Source organism: Gigantopelta aegis, chromosome 10, assembly GCF_016097555.1.
Source record: "Gigantopelta aegis isolate Gae_Host chromosome 10, Gae_host_genome, whole genome shotgun sequence".
Lineage (NCBI taxonomy): Eukaryota > Metazoa > Mollusca > Gastropoda > Neomphalida > Peltospiridae > Gigantopelta > Gigantopelta aegis.
In genome coordinates, this window is record NC_054708.1 from 66,848,057 (window position 1) to 66,867,481 (window position 19,425).

Consider the following 19,425-nt stretch of genomic DNA (forward strand, 5'->3'; position numbering starts at 1 on the left):
TGTCTATACATCGAATCAAATAACAAACTCACTTGCGAATGTCTATACATCGAATCAAATAACAAACTCACTTGCGAATGTCTATACATCGAATCAAATAACAAACTCACTTGCGAATGTCTATACATCGAATCAAATAACAAACTCAGGTCAGTGTAGTAATGCGTCTAGTGTCACGTTTAGGTACACATAATTTGCGACATTATACAAGTATCTTACTTGACCCATTCATTTATCTTGAAAAAAGATCTTCCACCTCATTGTGAGCACTGTTAGTGTACTCTGACGGTACGCCACATTTTGGTGAAGTGTCCTCATCTCAAAGAAACTCGAAAAGATATATTTTCGATTCCATCCAGACCTTTTATTACAATTTCTTCGAGATACTGACTTTTATTCTAACTTTTAATTGTATCGGTGATATTTGTATTTTTGCACAGTTCTTTACAGTGTTTTTATTTGACTCTTGAATTTTTATATTGATGTTGATCATCACTTTATTTGTTTGCATTTACTATAGTTTGACACCCAATAGCCGATGTATTTTTCGTGTTGGGGTGTCGTTAAACATCCATCCATTCATTACACAAGTATCAACCTCTAATGTGGTAATTGGCGGTTAATGTACTTTGGTCAAGTATAGCATATGTCCAAGAAGGGACTTATAATTTGGTAAGACATTGAATTTACAACAAAAATTAAATATCGATCGAAGCTATAATTATGTGCCCGACGATTAATCGATATCAGTAGCTCTACATACAGTGGATGTCTTTGGCATATTTAAAACACCAAAAATAAGAAGATGGACAAGACGTTTGTTTAACTTAACGCCAAAAAGCAGATGTCTCATAAATAATAATAATAAACAATTAAACGAAAACTAAAAGAAAACAATAACAGTTGTAATCACTATTGTTGTTTATTCATCAGTCTGACAATTTTCCACATTGTTTTATTCTGGAGCACATAAATATCAATCTACAAATACAATGATATCACGAACAAAGTAATGTTGGGACAAACAAGCCAAGAAACATCCCAGAACTGAAGGTTAAACGTTTATTTAACATGTACGAGTGAACAAAAATACAAATATTATCTTGGCATGGTTGTGTTATTTAAATATTATGAAAATATTATGAAGTGAAAAAAGAAACCGACACAAAATACGCCACGGTTAAGTGTTATTCACCTCATTATTATATGCAGACATAATTGAACGTGCGTGTGTGTGTGTATGTGTGTGTGACCCGTGCGTGTATGTATGTAATGATGCTACACACACCTTCAAATGTGTTTAACAATTATTACATAAATGCGTAAATACTTTTTTGCAAAGAAACTGCATTATCGCAGATTGTCATACGATTATGTAACATACAGAATATAATATTGACCAAAATGGCATGTCAATCTTCGACTAAGGTCGTTTAAATAAATACATGGACGTGTATATAGAATTTTATGTGTTACTTGCGGATCAGCATCAAAACTATCATGCAGGTGCGTTGTGCAAAGTACATGTATATGTGCACTTATGAATAGCTAATGAATCTTTCTAGATTACTGCGACAAAGTACGATCACACTTCTGACACCAAATAGTAACTACTGATGATTGCTGAGTGAATACTTCCAAAATCAATCAAGGGGAGAAATTGTTGCTTCAGACGAAATATATTGAAACTAAATTCAAGATGAATGGTTTTCTTTTGTTCAATAATACTGTGAAGGTTTTAACTAGTTTAAGTCCTCTTCGTATATGTTCTTAGTCTTTTCAAACTAAAATAAATAAATATATATGTATATGTATATAGCAATTAATCCATACACCCAATCCATGCCATGCTACAGAAGCATGCTCGACTATGCATCAACGTCATTATCACAAAACTCCAGTGTATCATTTTCTGTTGAAATGTTCTTCACCTTTTCACCTTTAGAAGCAAGGATTTCTTCTATGTTCCTGCAATAAATGACAAAAAAAGAAAGATCTAAAACAGTTATTTATCACCCTTTTACCAATCAAAATAGTTATTCACATGACTCATCAATAACTGAAATACAAAAGGTATAATATAACAGTATCACCTTTTAAAACAGTTTAAATATGAAATATACTAGTAGAACCCAACATTGACTGATACGTTATTCACCAACTCACCACTAACAGTTATATATCAACATGTAGTGTCTATATGTATCGATAACAAAACAACACTTGATCATACGACCATGGAAGGAATGTAGCTCAGTGATCCAGTTCAACTAACATGCTATGAATCACAGGACTAATTACCCTCAATGGATATGGCACTTTTTCCTGTCTCAACTTGTGCCCAACAACAGGTGTATCAAGTCTATGGGAAAGATCACTTTCTGCTTTATCATAGATAATAGCATATGTGGTGGAAGCAGGTTTCCTCTCTTTCTCTGTTCAGTTTTGTACATCTCATGTTGGTCGACATAACTATGTTGAAATACCCATAGATATGTTATTAAATAGTTGTGATTTTTTTTTTTTTAAACATTCCTTTCCTTATGACCAATCATTGATTACAATTATTATAAAAATATCATTTACATGTATCTATACTTGTCAACTGACGGAAATAGTTTTACTTTTAATATGTTGATATCTGCACAATGCAACTTTGCGACTTTAAATTGATGTGAAATAGAAATGTCTAAATATAGTGTTGCTTCCTGTGCATTTATTTCAAAATCCTTAGAGATGCTTCATTTTGAAAACATTTGCGTAATCTAATGGTGATCAGATGTATTATTTTATTATAAAGAACAGTTACCGTTTGTCAATGTGTTCAAACCATCCTAGATTGTCTGCTATCAAATGGTTGTTTTTACACCCTTGACAGGTCACAATAACAACCCCATGTCTATAAGATGTTTTTGAAAACGTGTTCATGTTTTTGGAACCACACACTTTGCACGTGTATAATATGCGCATGTGTGTGGTTGTGAGCTTTCCAAGCGCCTGTTGACCACCACCAAACGAAACTGAACGCTCGTCAGTTTCAGTATTTGGCTGGGCTTCGCTTGTGATAATTTCATCTTGTTTGGAACCTTGATCTTCTGAATGTTTCGCGAAAACGTAACCATGTTCACATCTCGAATGAAATGCACAACTTTCACAGTGCAGTGGCGATTTAATCGAAACCAATAAATCGGATTTCTTGCAACATATTCTGCTAGTAATGCCATAATGTTTTAAAGTAGAACTGTCGTTCCAACGTATTGGATATATTTTTGATAGAGATGAGTGTTTGGAATAATCCCCGGTCTTTGTGAAACCGTGAATTCCCAACTCATTGCATTTAGTTGCATGTCCCCTATCGCTATAGCAGAAATTAGGATTGCGTAAGCCCAGTCTGACCAAATATGAATCACAAATAGCCGTCTTGTTCAGAATGTCTGCATAAACGTTAGCTTTAAATAATGAACGAGTCGTAACAGATCGAACAGCGTTAACACAAGGCATTTTGATCATCCACCGCCAAGCGGTTTCGTAGAAAAACAAATTTATACGAATAAAAACAAACACGCATGCTAGACAGTACTTCCGTATTATTTTGAGCAAAACGAAGTTTTATGCTATTTGTAAGTTAACTACCTTTAGTAGAAACAAACCTCTTCTGGAATATATTAACGTTCACGATGTTTTGTGGTTTATCGGGGGGGGGGGGGGGGCTAGATTTAGCTCAGTTGAGTGCTCGCACGAGGTACTTGCGTCGCAGGATGGCACCACCTCGGTGGATCCATTCAGCTGATTGGGTTATTTCTCGTTTCAACCAGTGCATCACAACTGGTTAAAGGCCGTGGTATATGCTTTCCTGTCTGTGGGAAAGTGCATATAAAAGATCCATTTCTGCATTAGGCAAAATGTAGCGGGTTTCCTCTGGTGACTACGTGTCATAATTACCAAATGTTTGACATCCAGTATCCGATGATTGTGCTCTGGTGGTGTCGTTAAAGAAACGAACTTTTCTAAAAACAAATCTAATTGGGGTGGGGTGTTGTTTTTGTTTGTTTGTTGTTGTTTTGATATTTTTCATTGTTTAGTTTTGTGATTTTAAAATGCACTTTTTTTTCTTCTTTTTTCTATGTTTAGGGATATATATTTTATTTTATTTTTTTGTAACTTCTCTGAATTCGATCTTGCATAAAGAACTGATACACCACTCAATTAGCCATTTTATTTATTTATTTATTTATTGCTATATTACCTTATTAGTCCTACCGGTCCAATCAGAAGGGACTATAGGTTTCGTCTCCGTCCTTCTGTCTGTCTATCTGTCCCACATATAGTTTTCCGGCTGGGTTTTTTTTCTTCACAATGCTTAATTGAGATATTGTGTTTAAATTTTGTGTATAGCTTTATCGCGTACTGTTACAGGTCGAGTTTGACATTTCATGGCGATATTTGTGACATAGTTATGATACTTGAACTTAGGATATACAAAAAGTTGTTTTCAGGGTTTTGTTTGTTTGTTTGTTTGGGTGATCTTTTAAAATAGTGAGTTGACATTTGGCAGGGAGACATGTATTACTTTAGCAGTACTCTCAGAATACTTTTTGTTGTTGTTATTTTAATGATTTTGAAAGCATTTGTAATTATTCTTCACTTTTTTAGTCAAAATATTTCTTGTTAAAATTTGTTTTGTTTCACAACACCAATAGAGCACATTGATTAATTAATCATCGGCTATTGGATGTCAAACATTTGGTAATTCTGACTCATAGTCATCAGAGGAAACCTGCTACATTTTTCCTCATGCAGAAAGGGATCTTTTATATGCACTTTCGCACAGACAGGAAAACACATACCGATGATTGGAACGAGAAAAAAACAATCAGTAGAATGGATCCACCGAGGTGGTTCGATCCTGTGAGGCAAGCATCTCAAGTGAACACTCAACCGACTGAGCTAAATTCCGCCCCATATTTCTTGTGTTGCCTGGAGAAAACAAATTCGCTTCAACATGTATAACTAAGTTTAATAGTTGTTTAGAAGATCCTTTAAAGAATAATTTACTTGTTGAGAATAATCGCTACGCTTCCATATATTATTTAGACAATGTAGAGAACCAGTGCAAATAATATGGCTTCCGGTTACAGAATTTCAAGATTTTTATATGTTACTTATAGCAAGTACTCAATTTTAAGACAATCGACGAAGCATGTTTTGTGTTTGCGACAATGCAGTTTAGGTTATACATCCATAGCAAGTCAAGGTAGATAATTTATATTGTGGCTGTGTTATTATTTAACAAAATGTATGTGTTGGTGCCTGATTACGATGGACACCTATTGTCGTATGTAGTATGCAGTATGTTCAAGATAATCATATTATGCGAATCTCGTTCCAACCAGTGCTCTAACTCCTAAGGCTGTTATTTTTAGGGATTCTTTGAGAAGTACATACACAATATAGATTTTTGCTAAGGCTGTGGAGTGTTATTTTTAAAAACATTTAGTTAATTCCCTGAAGATTGAATCCTTTTTATTATAATATGTTTGTAAACAATGTCCATATCTGATATCAGGATATTTATCTTTCGAGCTAACTTTGCAATGGATCAAGGTAATGACAAAGATAAAAAGTAAACTAAAGGCACCTAGAAAAACAAACAGTGTTAATCACCTTAGACCTATAGATCCTCTAACTTAACTCATCCTGTGAACTAATTTCTGAGTTATTTTAAACCAGCTTAAAATCAACATGACATCAGATTCTGTACATACATGTGTACACAACATATTCAGTTCAGTTTTTATTTATCTTAAAATTTGTTTGTTTCTTTTTTTCAAAAAGAGAGTGATGATGATGCAGACAGACTTGAGACTGGGAAGCTGCAGAGTAATTATCCTGGACACATACCAACCACATTGTTTCAGAAAGCACTGCTGGCAGTGGGCTCAGCAGGGATGTCTCTCTACAACCCTGCACGGGATGGTAAGTGTTGGTGATCTGTGTGCAGTGCTACAATGGTTACATTGGGGAATATATGCTGTACTTCATTGTATAGATAATCAATTACAATCTGGTTGTTCACAACATAAAAATACTAAAGACTAAAGTTTATACTTTTAGTTAGCTGTTCTTTAGAACTTACGATTTAGATTATCATTACCAATATGTTAAGCAATAATGTGTATTAACTATTGTTGAATATCCAGTCAGAGTTCAAAAGCCATGCCTGATAATTCCTTTAAGAAAATAAGGGACAAATTCACAAACACTGTTAAAATAGGCTTGACAGTTCATTGTAATATCTGATATTAAGATCTCCAGGGAACATTTTGTTTTAAAAATTTTGATTAGCGACAGTCGCAAATCAATTTTAAAATTGATTAGCAACCACTTATTTTGATTAGCGATTTCTGTAACATTAGTATGGTTCATTAAATATGAAAAAAATAGTTTTTGCAACCTTTATATCAACTTTTAGTGACATTTCTAGTTCAGAACCCCAAAGAACAGAATTAAATTTAGAGTCATTCAGTAAACTCAGTGTTGGAGGATGACTCGCAAGCAGTGTTTGGTCTTCGATGCAACAGTGTCCACAGAGTTCTCTTTTTTGTCGCCATTGTTTTTTAAAACAACCTTGCTCGAACTACGTTTGCTGCATGACGTCAAAATTATTGGGAATAGACGGTCGATTAAGGGGTCATTTCAAAACTATATGCGCTATACGATGTGCTAACTAATTTCACCTTGTTTTAAAAATTATTCTTGTCAAAGATTCACGTAATTATTTTTAAAAAATGACACGATTTTTTGTTTGCAAATTGTTGAAAAATATTCGTAACCTAAGAGCTAAATGTCATAATGTTATGGTGTCTATCAGTGGGTGGATATCTGAACAGCCGTTTTACCACGTAAAAGCTGTGCTCCTAATTGGAGGGTTGCAAAAAAGAAAATATCTGATGAAACTTGGAAATCTACACCGAGATAAATAGTTCATTACAGTGATAGATTTAGCATGTTATCAGTGGAATATCTGGGGGTTAAGGACGATCTTCAAAATTTAATACTGTCAAAAATATGCACCGCGACATTTAGTGATACGTTTTAATATTGTGTAGCGATAGCCGGAAACTGCATCGCGTTTCGCGACGCGATACTGAACAAAATGTTCGCTGATCTCCCCAATATAAAACCATTTAATAAGTTTAGTAATTTTGTCACAGTTATTTACGGACAGTAAAGTTTGGGGTGAGTTGTCCAAGCATTGGGGTGAGTTGGTTTTTGGGGTGAGTTGACCTGCATTCCTGACGAATGGTTTGTTTTATATATAAATATGGCAAATGAAAGTGGTCATAACATTTGAGGAAAAATCTTGGGTTGGTGATAATATCTGCGGGCTAGTCGATATTTTTATTTACTAGCCCGACTGGCAATAAAACATTTTTATAATTCCACAGGCCTGCTATATAAAAAATTTAAATTAATGTTACACACTAAACTGTAAAAGGCATGTCACAGTTTGAACATTGATGGAGGGTAAATACTTTTTATATCACCTAGATTAACAAAGATGTGTATCAAAAGAACATTAAAGAAAACCATGTCAGAAGATCACAAATAATGTGGATAATCTATTCTGAATAGTTAAATAATAAAAGTTCACTTGAAATGGCAGCTTTAATAATAATAATTAGATGTGGTAATATCCTGGTATCTAGAGGAAAATCTGCTTTTGTGATAAACAAAATTAATTTGTACCTATGTGTAAAAATGTATGTTAAAGGGATATTCCTGAGTTTGCTGCATTGTAAGATGTTTCCGACTAATAAAATATTTCTACGATTAAACTTACATGTTAAATATATTTTCTTGTTTAGCATGTCTATATATTCAATGTGTTTCTGGTCATCTTAATATTTGTAAAAAGCCCAATCTGGATTTTATCTTCAAATAATTTTGTACGTACAAAAAAACCTATATTTTAGGAAATAAAATGAAATTTAACCTAGTACAAATATTAGAACGATCAGAAACACGTTTAATATACAGTCATTAATATTTTATGCAGAAAAATATATTTGATATGTAATTACAATCGTTAAAAAGTCTCTGTTAGTCGATAACATCTTAAAAATTGCAGCAAACACAGGAATGTCCCTTTAATAATTTATGGTCATATGTTTGTCTTGAAAAATGTGATATTGCTTCATTGGATTTAATTTTTTTCAGATATGATCTCAGTTATGGGGGAAACCACAGGTTATTTTGCTCTACGGTGGATGAGAGAGAAGATGTTAAAAGATCCAACAGGAAAACAGATTTTAGAGTCAGATGTATTACACTAAATAGGGGCAGATCCAGGATTTTATAATTTTTTAAGGGGGAGGAGGTAACAAAATTCTAAAAAGGGCAGTTTGTGGTTGTGAAAGGCAAATGAGCCGGGCTCCCAAAAGGATCGAGATATGTTGTGGGGGTTCGACAGCATGTTCCCCTGTAAATTTTTTAATATAGATGCTTAGCGACACATTTTCAGAACAAATTTAGTATTGTATATCGTGGATGATTTTCTTTTAAAAAGTCATTAAAGAGGGCACATCAAATGGATGTGAGGGGTCATGGCAACCCTGTGCATCCCCTCAATCTGCCAATGCTAAATTTAATACATGCATTACATATCATAGGATCGCAAAGTCATTATTAATACATGTACTTGAAATATTATAAGATAAGTAACTTTTGTGTCATGTAATTAACATATCCATGATTTAATAAAAATATTAAGTTACTAGTATGCTATCAGTTGACAAAATATCACATTTCAGTAAATTCAGGGTTAAAAAATTTAAATTTTTGTAGATAATGTAATGTTGCAGTCCAGAGCATGTTACCCATAAAGGCATTGTATGATTTGGTTTACTATCAGTAATGTCACCCACATTGCAGGTCATTTTATTCAAAATATATTATTTAAAAAAATATAAGTTACAGGAAGAACATAAAAATTACTACAGGATGGTATTTCATTGTAAAAAAAATTCTTTGGTAAATATAAGGTTTTTTAAAGTTTAGTCGCAGTTGTGAAATAATATACATTGTATGTTTGTACTGTAGAGAGAAGCCTGTAATAAACACAAAGACTGTATCAATACCTGAGCTTGGAAATCTTCCTGAGGGAACATTTGGAAAAGAGTACTGGAAGTTCCTGTCCACCAATGTAAGTACACCATGTCTGTGTACCATTCTGTAACTACAGTACACCATGTCCGTTTACCATTCTGTAAATACAGAACACTATGTCTGTTTACCATTCTGTAACTACAGTACACCATGTCCGTTTACCATTCTGTAACTACAGTACACCATGTCCGTTTACCATTCTGTAACTACAGTACACCATGTCCGTTTACCATTCTGTAAATACAGAACACTATGTCTGTTTACCATTCTGTAAATACAGTACACCATGTCTGTTTACCATTCTGTAAATACAGAACACTATGTCTGTTTACCATTCTGTAACTACAGTACACAATGTCCGTTTACCATTCTGTAAATACAGAACACTATGTCTGTTTACCATTCTGTAAATACAGTACACCATGTCTGTTTACCATTCTGTAACTACAGTACACCATGTCCGTTTACCATTCTGTAAATACAGAACACCATGTCTGTTTACCATTCTGTAAATACAGAACACTATGTCTGTTTACCATTCTGTAAATACAGTACACCATGTCCGTTTACCATTCTGTAACTACAGTACACCATGTCCGTTTACCATTCTGTAAATACAGAACACTATGTCTGTTTACCATTCTGTAAATACAGTACACCATGTCTGTTTACCATTCTGTAACTACAGTACACCATGTCCGTTTACCATTCTGTAACTACAGTACACCATGTCCGTTTACCATTCTGTAACTACAGTACACCATGTCCGTTTACCATTCTGTAACTACAGTACACCATGTCCGTTTACCATTCTGTAAATACAGAACACTATGTCTGTTTACCATTCTGTAAATACAGTACACCATGTCTGTTTACCATTCTGTAACTACAGTACACCATGTCCGTTTACCATTCTGTAAATACAGAACACTATGTCTGTTTACCATTCTGTAAATACAGTACACCATGTCTGTTTACCATTCTGTAACTACAGTACACCATGTCCGTTTACCATTCTGTAAATACAGAACACCATGTCTGTTTACCATTCTGTAAATACAGAACACCATGTATGTTTAACATTCTCTAACTGCAGGATAAGATATGAAACCTGCTGCTGATAAGAATTTTTGACTAATATAACAACCCATACCATTTTGAAGCTTTTGATATATACTCTGTCAAAAAAGAAATGCATAGGTGATAGGGAAAGAAGAAAAGTGTTTGATTTTACAAAATATAGTTTTTTTGTACAATGTTGTTGAATGACCATGTTTGTTAATGTTCCTGGAATGGGACAGCATGCCCAGATGCACCCTAAAACAAATTTAACGCACGTTGTGCGACAATAGCAGGAAATCGGCGTGAAATGGTCAGATTTTGGCAAATCACATGAAACTCGGGGAAAAGATTAGGGTAGTGATGGGTATTTAAAGCTGCAATGCTCGCCATGATGCCTCATTTCCATTTCAACGTAGACGAGTTACAAGTTGCCGAATCGAAACATTGCAATAAGCCACCTCCAGTTAGGTGAATCGCAGTCAGCAGTCGCACGCCACATGAACGTCCATCAGAGCACCATTTCACATCTCTGGGACAGGTACCAGCAGTTTCAATCAGCTGAAGACTGGCTCAGAAGTGGAAGACCTCACATAACATCTACAGCACAAGATCGCTACATCCGGGTTTAGCACTTGCGTCACCAAACTGCCACAGCAATGAACACTGCTAGACACATACCTGGTTTGAGAAGGGTGTCTGTACAAACCATTCGGAACCGACTTCGAGAAGCTGGTTTACGTCAACATCGACATTTACATGTTTGCTGGTGCACGAATGTACAGGGGTGGAACTTTGGAAACTGGCAGCGAGTATGGTTCAGCGACGAGTCATGTTTCCTTCTACAGCGACGTGATGGACAACAACGTGTTTACAGACGCCGCATTGAATGTTTTGCCAACAACTGCGTCGCCTAAGTTGACAGACTCGGTGGAAGGAGTGTCATGATGTGGGGAGCCATCTCATACACCGGCAGAAGTAAACTTGTGTTCACACAAGGCAACCTAACAGCTGTACGCTACCGGCATGAAATTCTTCGCTGTCACATGCTTCCCATTTTGGATTGACAAAGAGAACTCTTTCAGCAGGACAATGCCAGGCTGCATACGGCACATGTAACAATGGATTTCCTACAGAATAAGAACATTAATGTTCTGCCATGGCCATCAAGATTGCCAGATCTCAACCCCATTGAACATCTATGGGACGAACTGGACAGACGTGTATGCCAGCGTGACCTGGAGCCTCAGACGCTTCTGCAACTGTCACATGCACTGCAGGAAGAATGGGTTAGGATTCCACGTGCCCGTATTCAGAGACTCATTCAGTCTATGCCAAGGAGATGTCACACAGTGATTGCTGCTGCTGGTGGCCACACAAGGTACTAATTTCAACACCCTCATAAGACGCTGTTTGGTGACGAAAACGCCTCCACTGCCGTCAGTCCATAGCAAGAACATTGTCACATACTCATGTCAAATTTGACTGTGATACAATCATAAATAACGAAATTATGCCACTTTGTATTAAAGATATAATTCCATGAATATTTCGTCTATGCATTTCTTTTTGTGACAAGAGTATGTAAGTTATATATCACTGGTTATAATAGGAAATCACACAGCCAGTCTGGATTAGTCAAATATAGCAGAAGCTATACCAGCAAGCTACATTATGCTTGTAATTGTTTAAAATCTTTGGTAGTATATACTTAAAAAGATGCCTTTCTATATTAAAACGACCAGCCTCGGTGGCGTCGTGGTAGGCCATCGGTCTACAGGCTGGTAGGTACTGGGTTCGGATCCCAGTCGAGGCATGGGATTTTTAATCCAGATACCGACTCCAAACCCTGAGTGAGTGCTCCGCAAGGCTCAATGGGTAGGTGTAAACCACTTGCATCGACCAGTGATCCATAACTGGTTCAACAAAGGCCATGGTTTGTGCTATCCTGCCTGTGGGAAGCGCAAATTAAAGATCCCTTGCTGCTAATCGGAAAGAGTAGGCCATGTAGTTGCGACAGCGGGTTTCCTCTCAAAATCTGTGTGGTCCTTAACCATATGTCTGATGCCATATAACCGTAAATAAAATGTGTTGAGTGTCGTTAAATAAAATATTTCTTTCTTTTTTTCTTTCTATATTAAAACAAAACTGTTACAATAGTTCTGTTTAACACATATGTAGGACATTTACTCATCCAAACACAGCAATACTCGGTAATCTTTTGACCAATCAATCCCAGCTTGGTGACACAGTGAATAAGACAGTAGGTGTAAGGCTGGTAGGTAGCAAATTTATGTCTTCCAACCCAGAGTGAGTGCACAGCTCATATGGAAGGATCCCACCACTTGTCTGACTTTTCTCTCATTAATCGTTAACCTAACCAGACAGACTGCCATGATAGCTATGGTGTGTATTCCCAAGAGAACACATCAAAATATTAACTGGATGTAAGTTACTATTAACCATGAAACGAGAAGTGACCCATCAAATCACATTCTTACATTACTTCTACATATTGCACTAAAAGAACACCATAATTATTGTGTGTATTTACAGGGTTTTTCTCCCGATTCCCGAATGGCTGTCCAGTTTGTTGACGATCCTGATCTGATGTACGTCATGCTCCGCTATCGTCAAGTTCACGACTTGTTACACACGTTGCTGGGAATGCCCACCAACATGCTTGGTGAGATCGTAGTCAAGTGGGTGGAGGCTCTCCAGACTGGATTACCAATGTGTGCACTGGGGGCACTGGGTGGGCCTATTCGTCTCAGACCAGTGTAAGTTTATGTTCTTGCAATGAATAGGTTCTCTCCTCTTTTTTTCCTGTAGCTGTTACCAGGTAGAAGTCAAGCTCCAGTCATACTAATTTATTCACACTAACATTAAAAATTTCAGACTCTTTCTTATTATGGTACCAAGAAACAAGTTTATAATGCCAGATTTTCTCTTATTATCAAATGACTTTGTTTTACCCAAATCTCTAGAGCTTAGAACAGAAGTTGGAAAACTCTCTCAGCTACATAATGACCAGCAATGGATTTTTATGTAACCTAAACTAGAAGTAGAAAGCTACTAGTACTTTATAGTAATGGGGCATCATAGCTAAAATTATTAACTGGATAACAATATATTCTTAATGTTTAAATACCAAAGAAAATTTGAGGTTGTTTCAAAACAGTTAACATGAAATGCCAAGAGCAAAAAACAACAACATGAGTTTATTAAAACTATAGTTATGTTTGTATTTTGATTTGAAAAAATTATAGGATATGCATACAATATTTCTGTATTATGTGTCACACTATAATTTAATTTCTGTTTTGCAGACACCGAAATCAGTATTTGAATATTTATTTGCCATGGGCACTAAAGACTGGCTACAATGCAAAGTTCTTGATGGCCGTGTACTTTGAAAAACACTGGGAACAAGACCTGGATGAGTTCCAGCGTGAACTGAATATACAACCAGCACCCAAGCCTATTAAAAAGACTGGCAAAAGAACACTGTCATAACACCACTCAACAATTTTGTGTACTCATACAAAATATGTTTCTGGATTTCCAGGAATATGAGACCTTAGCTGGTTAGGTTGTTATTTTCATGGTGCACTGTATTACTATTATATAAAATGTATATTCAGCAGCGTCAACAGACATCTGTTATTAGAGCTTCCTAATGGTTTTGTTCACACGGTTTGTTGTTGCTCACAGACTAAACCATGTTTAGATTCTGTAAAATGTACATCATTTTAAATACAAACAGTAAATAGTTTTAACACTTTTATTTGGATTCTTCTTTGTCTTGAATGCAAACTCTATGTGTACAAGATAATTTGTTTTTGTTGGTTTTTTGGGGATCCAATAAAAAGCTTCTGATTCAGTAATTGTGAAACTTAGGAACACTGAGGGTGAATGGCTTCAGTCCGAGTGGCAATTTTATACCCCAAAAAGTATTAACATATTGTTATGGTTTTGTCATCTCAGTCATAATTAGTAACTATTGTGCATATGTATGCCATACAAATATGATGGACTGGCTGATATCCATTTAGTTGTTGGGATGCCCTCTCCCACCCCTCCCCAATCCTTAATTTCAATATTGATATTAATATTAATATTGAATCAATCAATAACATTTACATAATGTAAAACACAAACAAATATTCTTAGCTTTTTTTATTATCAATTATTTGAAGGTTGAAATCTTGATTAATGTCACTCATAATAAGTTTCCCAGTTTACTTTCACTTCATTTGACCATTATCAATATTTTATGATTTACAGTATACGGGTATGGACTTTTTAATTTAATTTCCTGTTGTAACAGTATTTAATAAAAAAATATCTCGGTGACTGAAAACTGATTTTGCAATTTTATGTTGAAATATAAAGTAATACATGTGACCTTGAGTCCCGTAGTAACAAACACAAATATTAAAAATATATATATCATTTAAAAATTATACATCATGACATGATAGTTCAATTTTGATCATGAATATCTAGCAGAATCGGATGTTACTGGTAAATGTTTTTGAAAATGTAGCAAAAGATAAATTTTATACAAGTTTCGGAGAAATCTTTTGAATTGATTTATTTAAACAATTTTTTTTAAAATAAAATTCTATATACCAGAAGGGTTTCATTGTTGAAACTAAGGTGGGGTATATTATATATTGAGTAATTTGTATACTTTTCTGCTGCATTTTTTTCTCACAGTGACAACCATGCTTTATTTTTTATAACAGGTTTAAATATTTAAAAGGCATTTTATTGTGGCATTGTTCAACTGAAAATCATAGTATTTTGATGTACTGATCCCAATGTCAACTAGTATTACTACTATACAAGAAGACCAACACACTTTGACATATGGTGAGATAAAAACAATCTGCAATGACCATGGAGTGGACTATAGAGCACTGGTTGGAACTCTAAAAAACCATATTATCTACTGAAGGAAATTTATCCTGCAACATTTCATTCAGGTCCATACCTAGCAGGGTGTCAAGGGAGGTGGTTATACCCTTTTGTCTTCTTTGAGAAGACTGTTACTGTTAGGTGATTCTTTTTAGCTCAAGTATTACCATGCCCTATTCTGTTTAAATACAAATAAACAGGGCAGGGATTTATGAAGGAGTTTTTGTGAGGGTCCCATGTCTGACAGATTTAGCAAAATTAGCGCACATAAATCTTGGGATCTTTCTTTAGATCATTGAATAATGCAGTACACCACTGTTAACTTAATTTATTAGAACATATATATATATATATGTATATATGTATATATATGTATATACATGTGTATATATATGTATATATATGTGTATATATATGTATATACATGTATATATATATATATATATATATATATATATATATATATATATGTATATATATTATATATATATATATATATGTATATATATATATATATGTATATATGTATGTATATATATATGTATATATATATATATGTGTATATATATATGTATATATATGTATGTATATATATGTATATACATATATATATATGTATATATGTATATATATATATATATATATGTATGTATATATATATATATATATGTATATATATATATATGTATATATATATATATATATATGTATATATATATATATATGTATGTATGTATGTATGTATGTATGTATGTATGTATGTATGTATGTATGTATGTATGTATGTATATATATATATATATAACAAAATTACATTTAAAAAAAATAATAATAATAAAACTACTACCAACAGTTCAGTTATTTAATAATGACATGTTTCGGCATATTGCCTTTTTCAAATTAACAATAAGATGACGTAACGTCATCCTGACGTCATTCTCATCATGACGTCATTGAGACAAACAGATTATTTTTTATTTTTTATACACATTTCCATTATTGTAATATTGTTTTATCAATTTGTACAGGATCTGCGTAGATACAACAGTAGTCTAAAAACAGCAGGTTAATACATTGAAAAGTAGCCGTCAAAACAGACATTAGACCACTAACTGTACATATTGAAAATTTAAAGAACAATGTCACATTTTAAATAGAAAAAGGTAATAATAAGTGTAAAAATGCATTTTATAGCAATTTTGTTTAATTACTATAAAGACAAGATTATTTAATTAATTATGGAACATGGAAACACAAAGTAATGTCACTGTAATGCATTGGATATTTATAACGTTACTGAATGCCTAAGATGTGTTTACATGAAATATAACGTTATCAATAAGTCCATGTGGCGTTTTGGTTCTCGGTTCGTGTATCCAAAAAGTTTCTCTAACTAGTCGATGCTGTTCATCATTGCTAAATACTTGTTCAATAGGCATAAAAGAAAAGTTATGGAATGATAATTCGTATTAAAGTGGGTATTAACCAACGTAGATTTGCTAGGATATAAATTGATGTCGCTACGATGTCCATTCATATGTAAAGACAGCTTACCCTCTGTTTGTCCTACATATTGCATACTACATTTTGTGCAAGTGATAAGATAAATCACGTTTGAAGAACAGCATGTCATAGTATGTTTTATGGGATAAACGCGTCCAGTTTGACTGCTTTCAAAGTGCGTTTTTTCTTCAAGGAATTTGTCAATTTTACATTTGCTTTTACCACATTTTAATGCAGAGTGCTTTTTATTATCATCATTAGATTGTAGTTTAGAATGAACAAGCATGTCTTTAAGATTATGTGGTCTTTTAAAAGCAACAATTGGTTTACTTTGTGCTAGTATGTTGAGTTTACTTGACTGTTCGAGAATTCCCCAATATCTGTGTAATATATGGCAAATATTTGGTAGGCATGGGTTGTATGTTACGACAAAAGGTATTATTGTTTCTTGTTCAGACGTAGATGCAGGAGATTCGATATGTTTTTCTTTGGGTCCAATTAATGTTTTTTCTATAGCATTATTTACAATGGCAGGAGGGTAAAGTCTATTCAAGAAGTGTTTTTTTTTTCAAAATATTTAGTTCAGTTTGTAACGTGTCACTGTTTGAAATGATTCTAGTGTACCTTTTAGCTTGACTGAAAGGAATTCCTTTTTTACATGTCTTGGGGTGAGCTGATTTGAAATGTAAATATTGGTGTGTGTTTGTTACTTTTGTGTGAACAGTTGATGAAAAAGACCCACTATCTGTTTTAATGACATCGACATCTAAAAATGTAACTTTATTCCTTGAATATGTGTATGTAAATTGAATGGTAGGGTGCTGTTGATTGGCAGATTCAATGAATTTATTAAGATCTTGTTCAGAATGGTCCCAAATAAAAAATATGTCATCTATATATCTAAGCCAAAGTAGCGGCGATCTAACACATTTGCTCAGCAGAACTTTTTCAAAACAACCCATAAATAAATTAGTATAACTAGGGGCTATTCTTGTACCCATTGCAGTGCCTTGTATTTGGATAAAGTTTTCACCATTAAATTGAAAATTATTTGATTCTAATTTTGTTGCAACTAGTTTACTAATTGTTTTAATGGGTATGTTGGAGTTGTAATATCACCAGTTAGAGTTCTTTCTATTGCTTCAATCCCTTCGTTGTGAGGAATGTTTGTATATAAAGATGAAACGTCCATAGTTACGAGGAATGATTCTTTGGATACATTTGGTATATTACGCAATTTTGTAAGAAAGTCCGATGTGTCACGTACATATGAGTCTAATTTTTTGACGTGTGGCTTCAGAATGTCATCTATAAGACACGAAATACGTTCTGTTGGTGAATTACATCCGGATATGATTGGGCGTCCTGGATATCCCAGAGGGAGGTCTTTATTAACAGTTTTGTGTACTTTAGGTAAAATGTAGAAATGTGGAGTCTGACGTTCCTCGTGTTTTAAACATTTAAATACATCCTCTGTAATGTCTTTATTATTGCGCATTTGATGTATTATTTTGCTAACAGTTTTTATATGAGCCTCAGTTAAGTCTGTTTCTGTTTTTTTTGTAAAATCGTTCGTCTGATAGCTGTCTCTTGACTTCTGCAATATAACTGTCTTTGTTCATAATTACAATGGTAGAACTTTTGTCGGCTTTTTATCATATATAATATCTTACATTTTCAGTGCAATCAAAGTATGTGATATTTTTCAGATCACATACTTTAAGAATTTGATAACTTTGCAAATTAGACGTAAATTAGTTGAGGTCTCGGCACTAGGTTTATTGACATTTAAGCAAACGTACTTGGGTGACACTACATGATTGACGTATGCATTCATAGTCATCAAATAAAAACATTTCAATGGCAATTTGACACTGAAAGCTGTCCAGCGTTCAGAAAACAGAAAAGATTAGGCATAACTTTATTTTGATGTAAGGACATCCAAAATGATGTCATTCGAGTTTGACGTCATTTCCATTAAAAAATACACCGCGCCACATATTCTTATGTCATTTGAATATCTAGTAATGGCGGACTGGAATTAAAGTTGCGTGTACAGTTAACAAAAACATGTTGTATTAAGCTTGAGCTTATATGATAAACAGATTATTACCGTCGTGTATTTCGGTATTGTCAATATCATATATTAGGAATAAAAATAATGTATTATGCTCGCCAGAGGCTCGCATAATACACTTTTTATTCCTAATATATGATATTGACGATACCGAAAAACACTGGTAATAACCTCTATGTATGTGTATTGGGATTTTTCAGTGCAACTTTCTATTGGTAAAGGGCCTATGTTTAGAATCAAAGAACGTCTGGATAAATCCCGGTAGAGGTCCCTCAAGCTAATTAATTTCGGGGTGTTTTTTTTAATATTTATTGAACAAGACTACACATACATGTAGAACATTAATGACAGACCTACATATGCTTGCAGAAAAAAGAAGAGAAAGAGAGGGATTGAAGAAGTCTGTAGGGTATATGAGCTATATTTCAACCCCATATGTCAGTGGCACCAATATATATATATATATATATATATATATATATATATATATATATATATATATATATAATTATGTCTGTTGTAAAAAAAAAAATAATAATAACAGTAGTGTACTGCATCTTTCAGTGGCCTGAAAAAATATTGCAAATGATTTACTAACTTTTCCAAATCTCATCAGATACGGGAGCCTGGCAAAAAATCCAGGATAAATCCCTGTATGTAGAATAAGAAAACCAAATAAAGGTTTCGTTTGGCGT

General features: G+C 34.0%; 2 protein-coding genes across 2 annotated transcripts; one reads left to right on the plus strand and one right to left on the minus strand.

Annotated features, from left to right (window-relative positions):
- Positions 1 to 908: 908 nt before the first annotated feature.
- Positions 909 to 3,579, minus strand: LOC121383220. The gene is made up of 2 exons (XM_041513105.1): positions 2,810 to 3,579; positions 909 to 1,968 (listed from the first exon to the last, which is right to left on the minus strand). Exons 1-2 carry the CDS (start codon positions 3,508 to 3,510, stop codon positions 1,869 to 1,871), a joined length of 801 nt encoding a protein of 266 aa, XP_041369039.1. The 5' UTR covers positions 3,511 to 3,579; the 3' UTR covers positions 909 to 1,868.
- Positions 3,580 to 5,102: 1,523 nt separating this feature from the next.
- LOC121384396 (ubiquinone biosynthesis protein COQ4 homolog, mitochondrial-like) lies at positions 5,103 to 14,011 on the plus strand. The gene is made up of 6 exons (XM_041514778.1): positions 5,103 to 5,254; positions 5,836 to 5,976; positions 8,221 to 8,317; positions 9,103 to 9,205; positions 12,784 to 13,007; positions 13,557 to 14,011. Exons 1-6 carry the CDS (start codon positions 5,122 to 5,124, stop codon positions 13,741 to 13,743), a joined length of 885 nt encoding a protein of 294 aa, XP_041370712.1. The 5' UTR covers positions 5,103 to 5,121; the 3' UTR covers positions 13,744 to 14,011.
- The last annotated feature ends 5,414 nt before the right edge of the window (positions 14,012 to 19,425 follow it).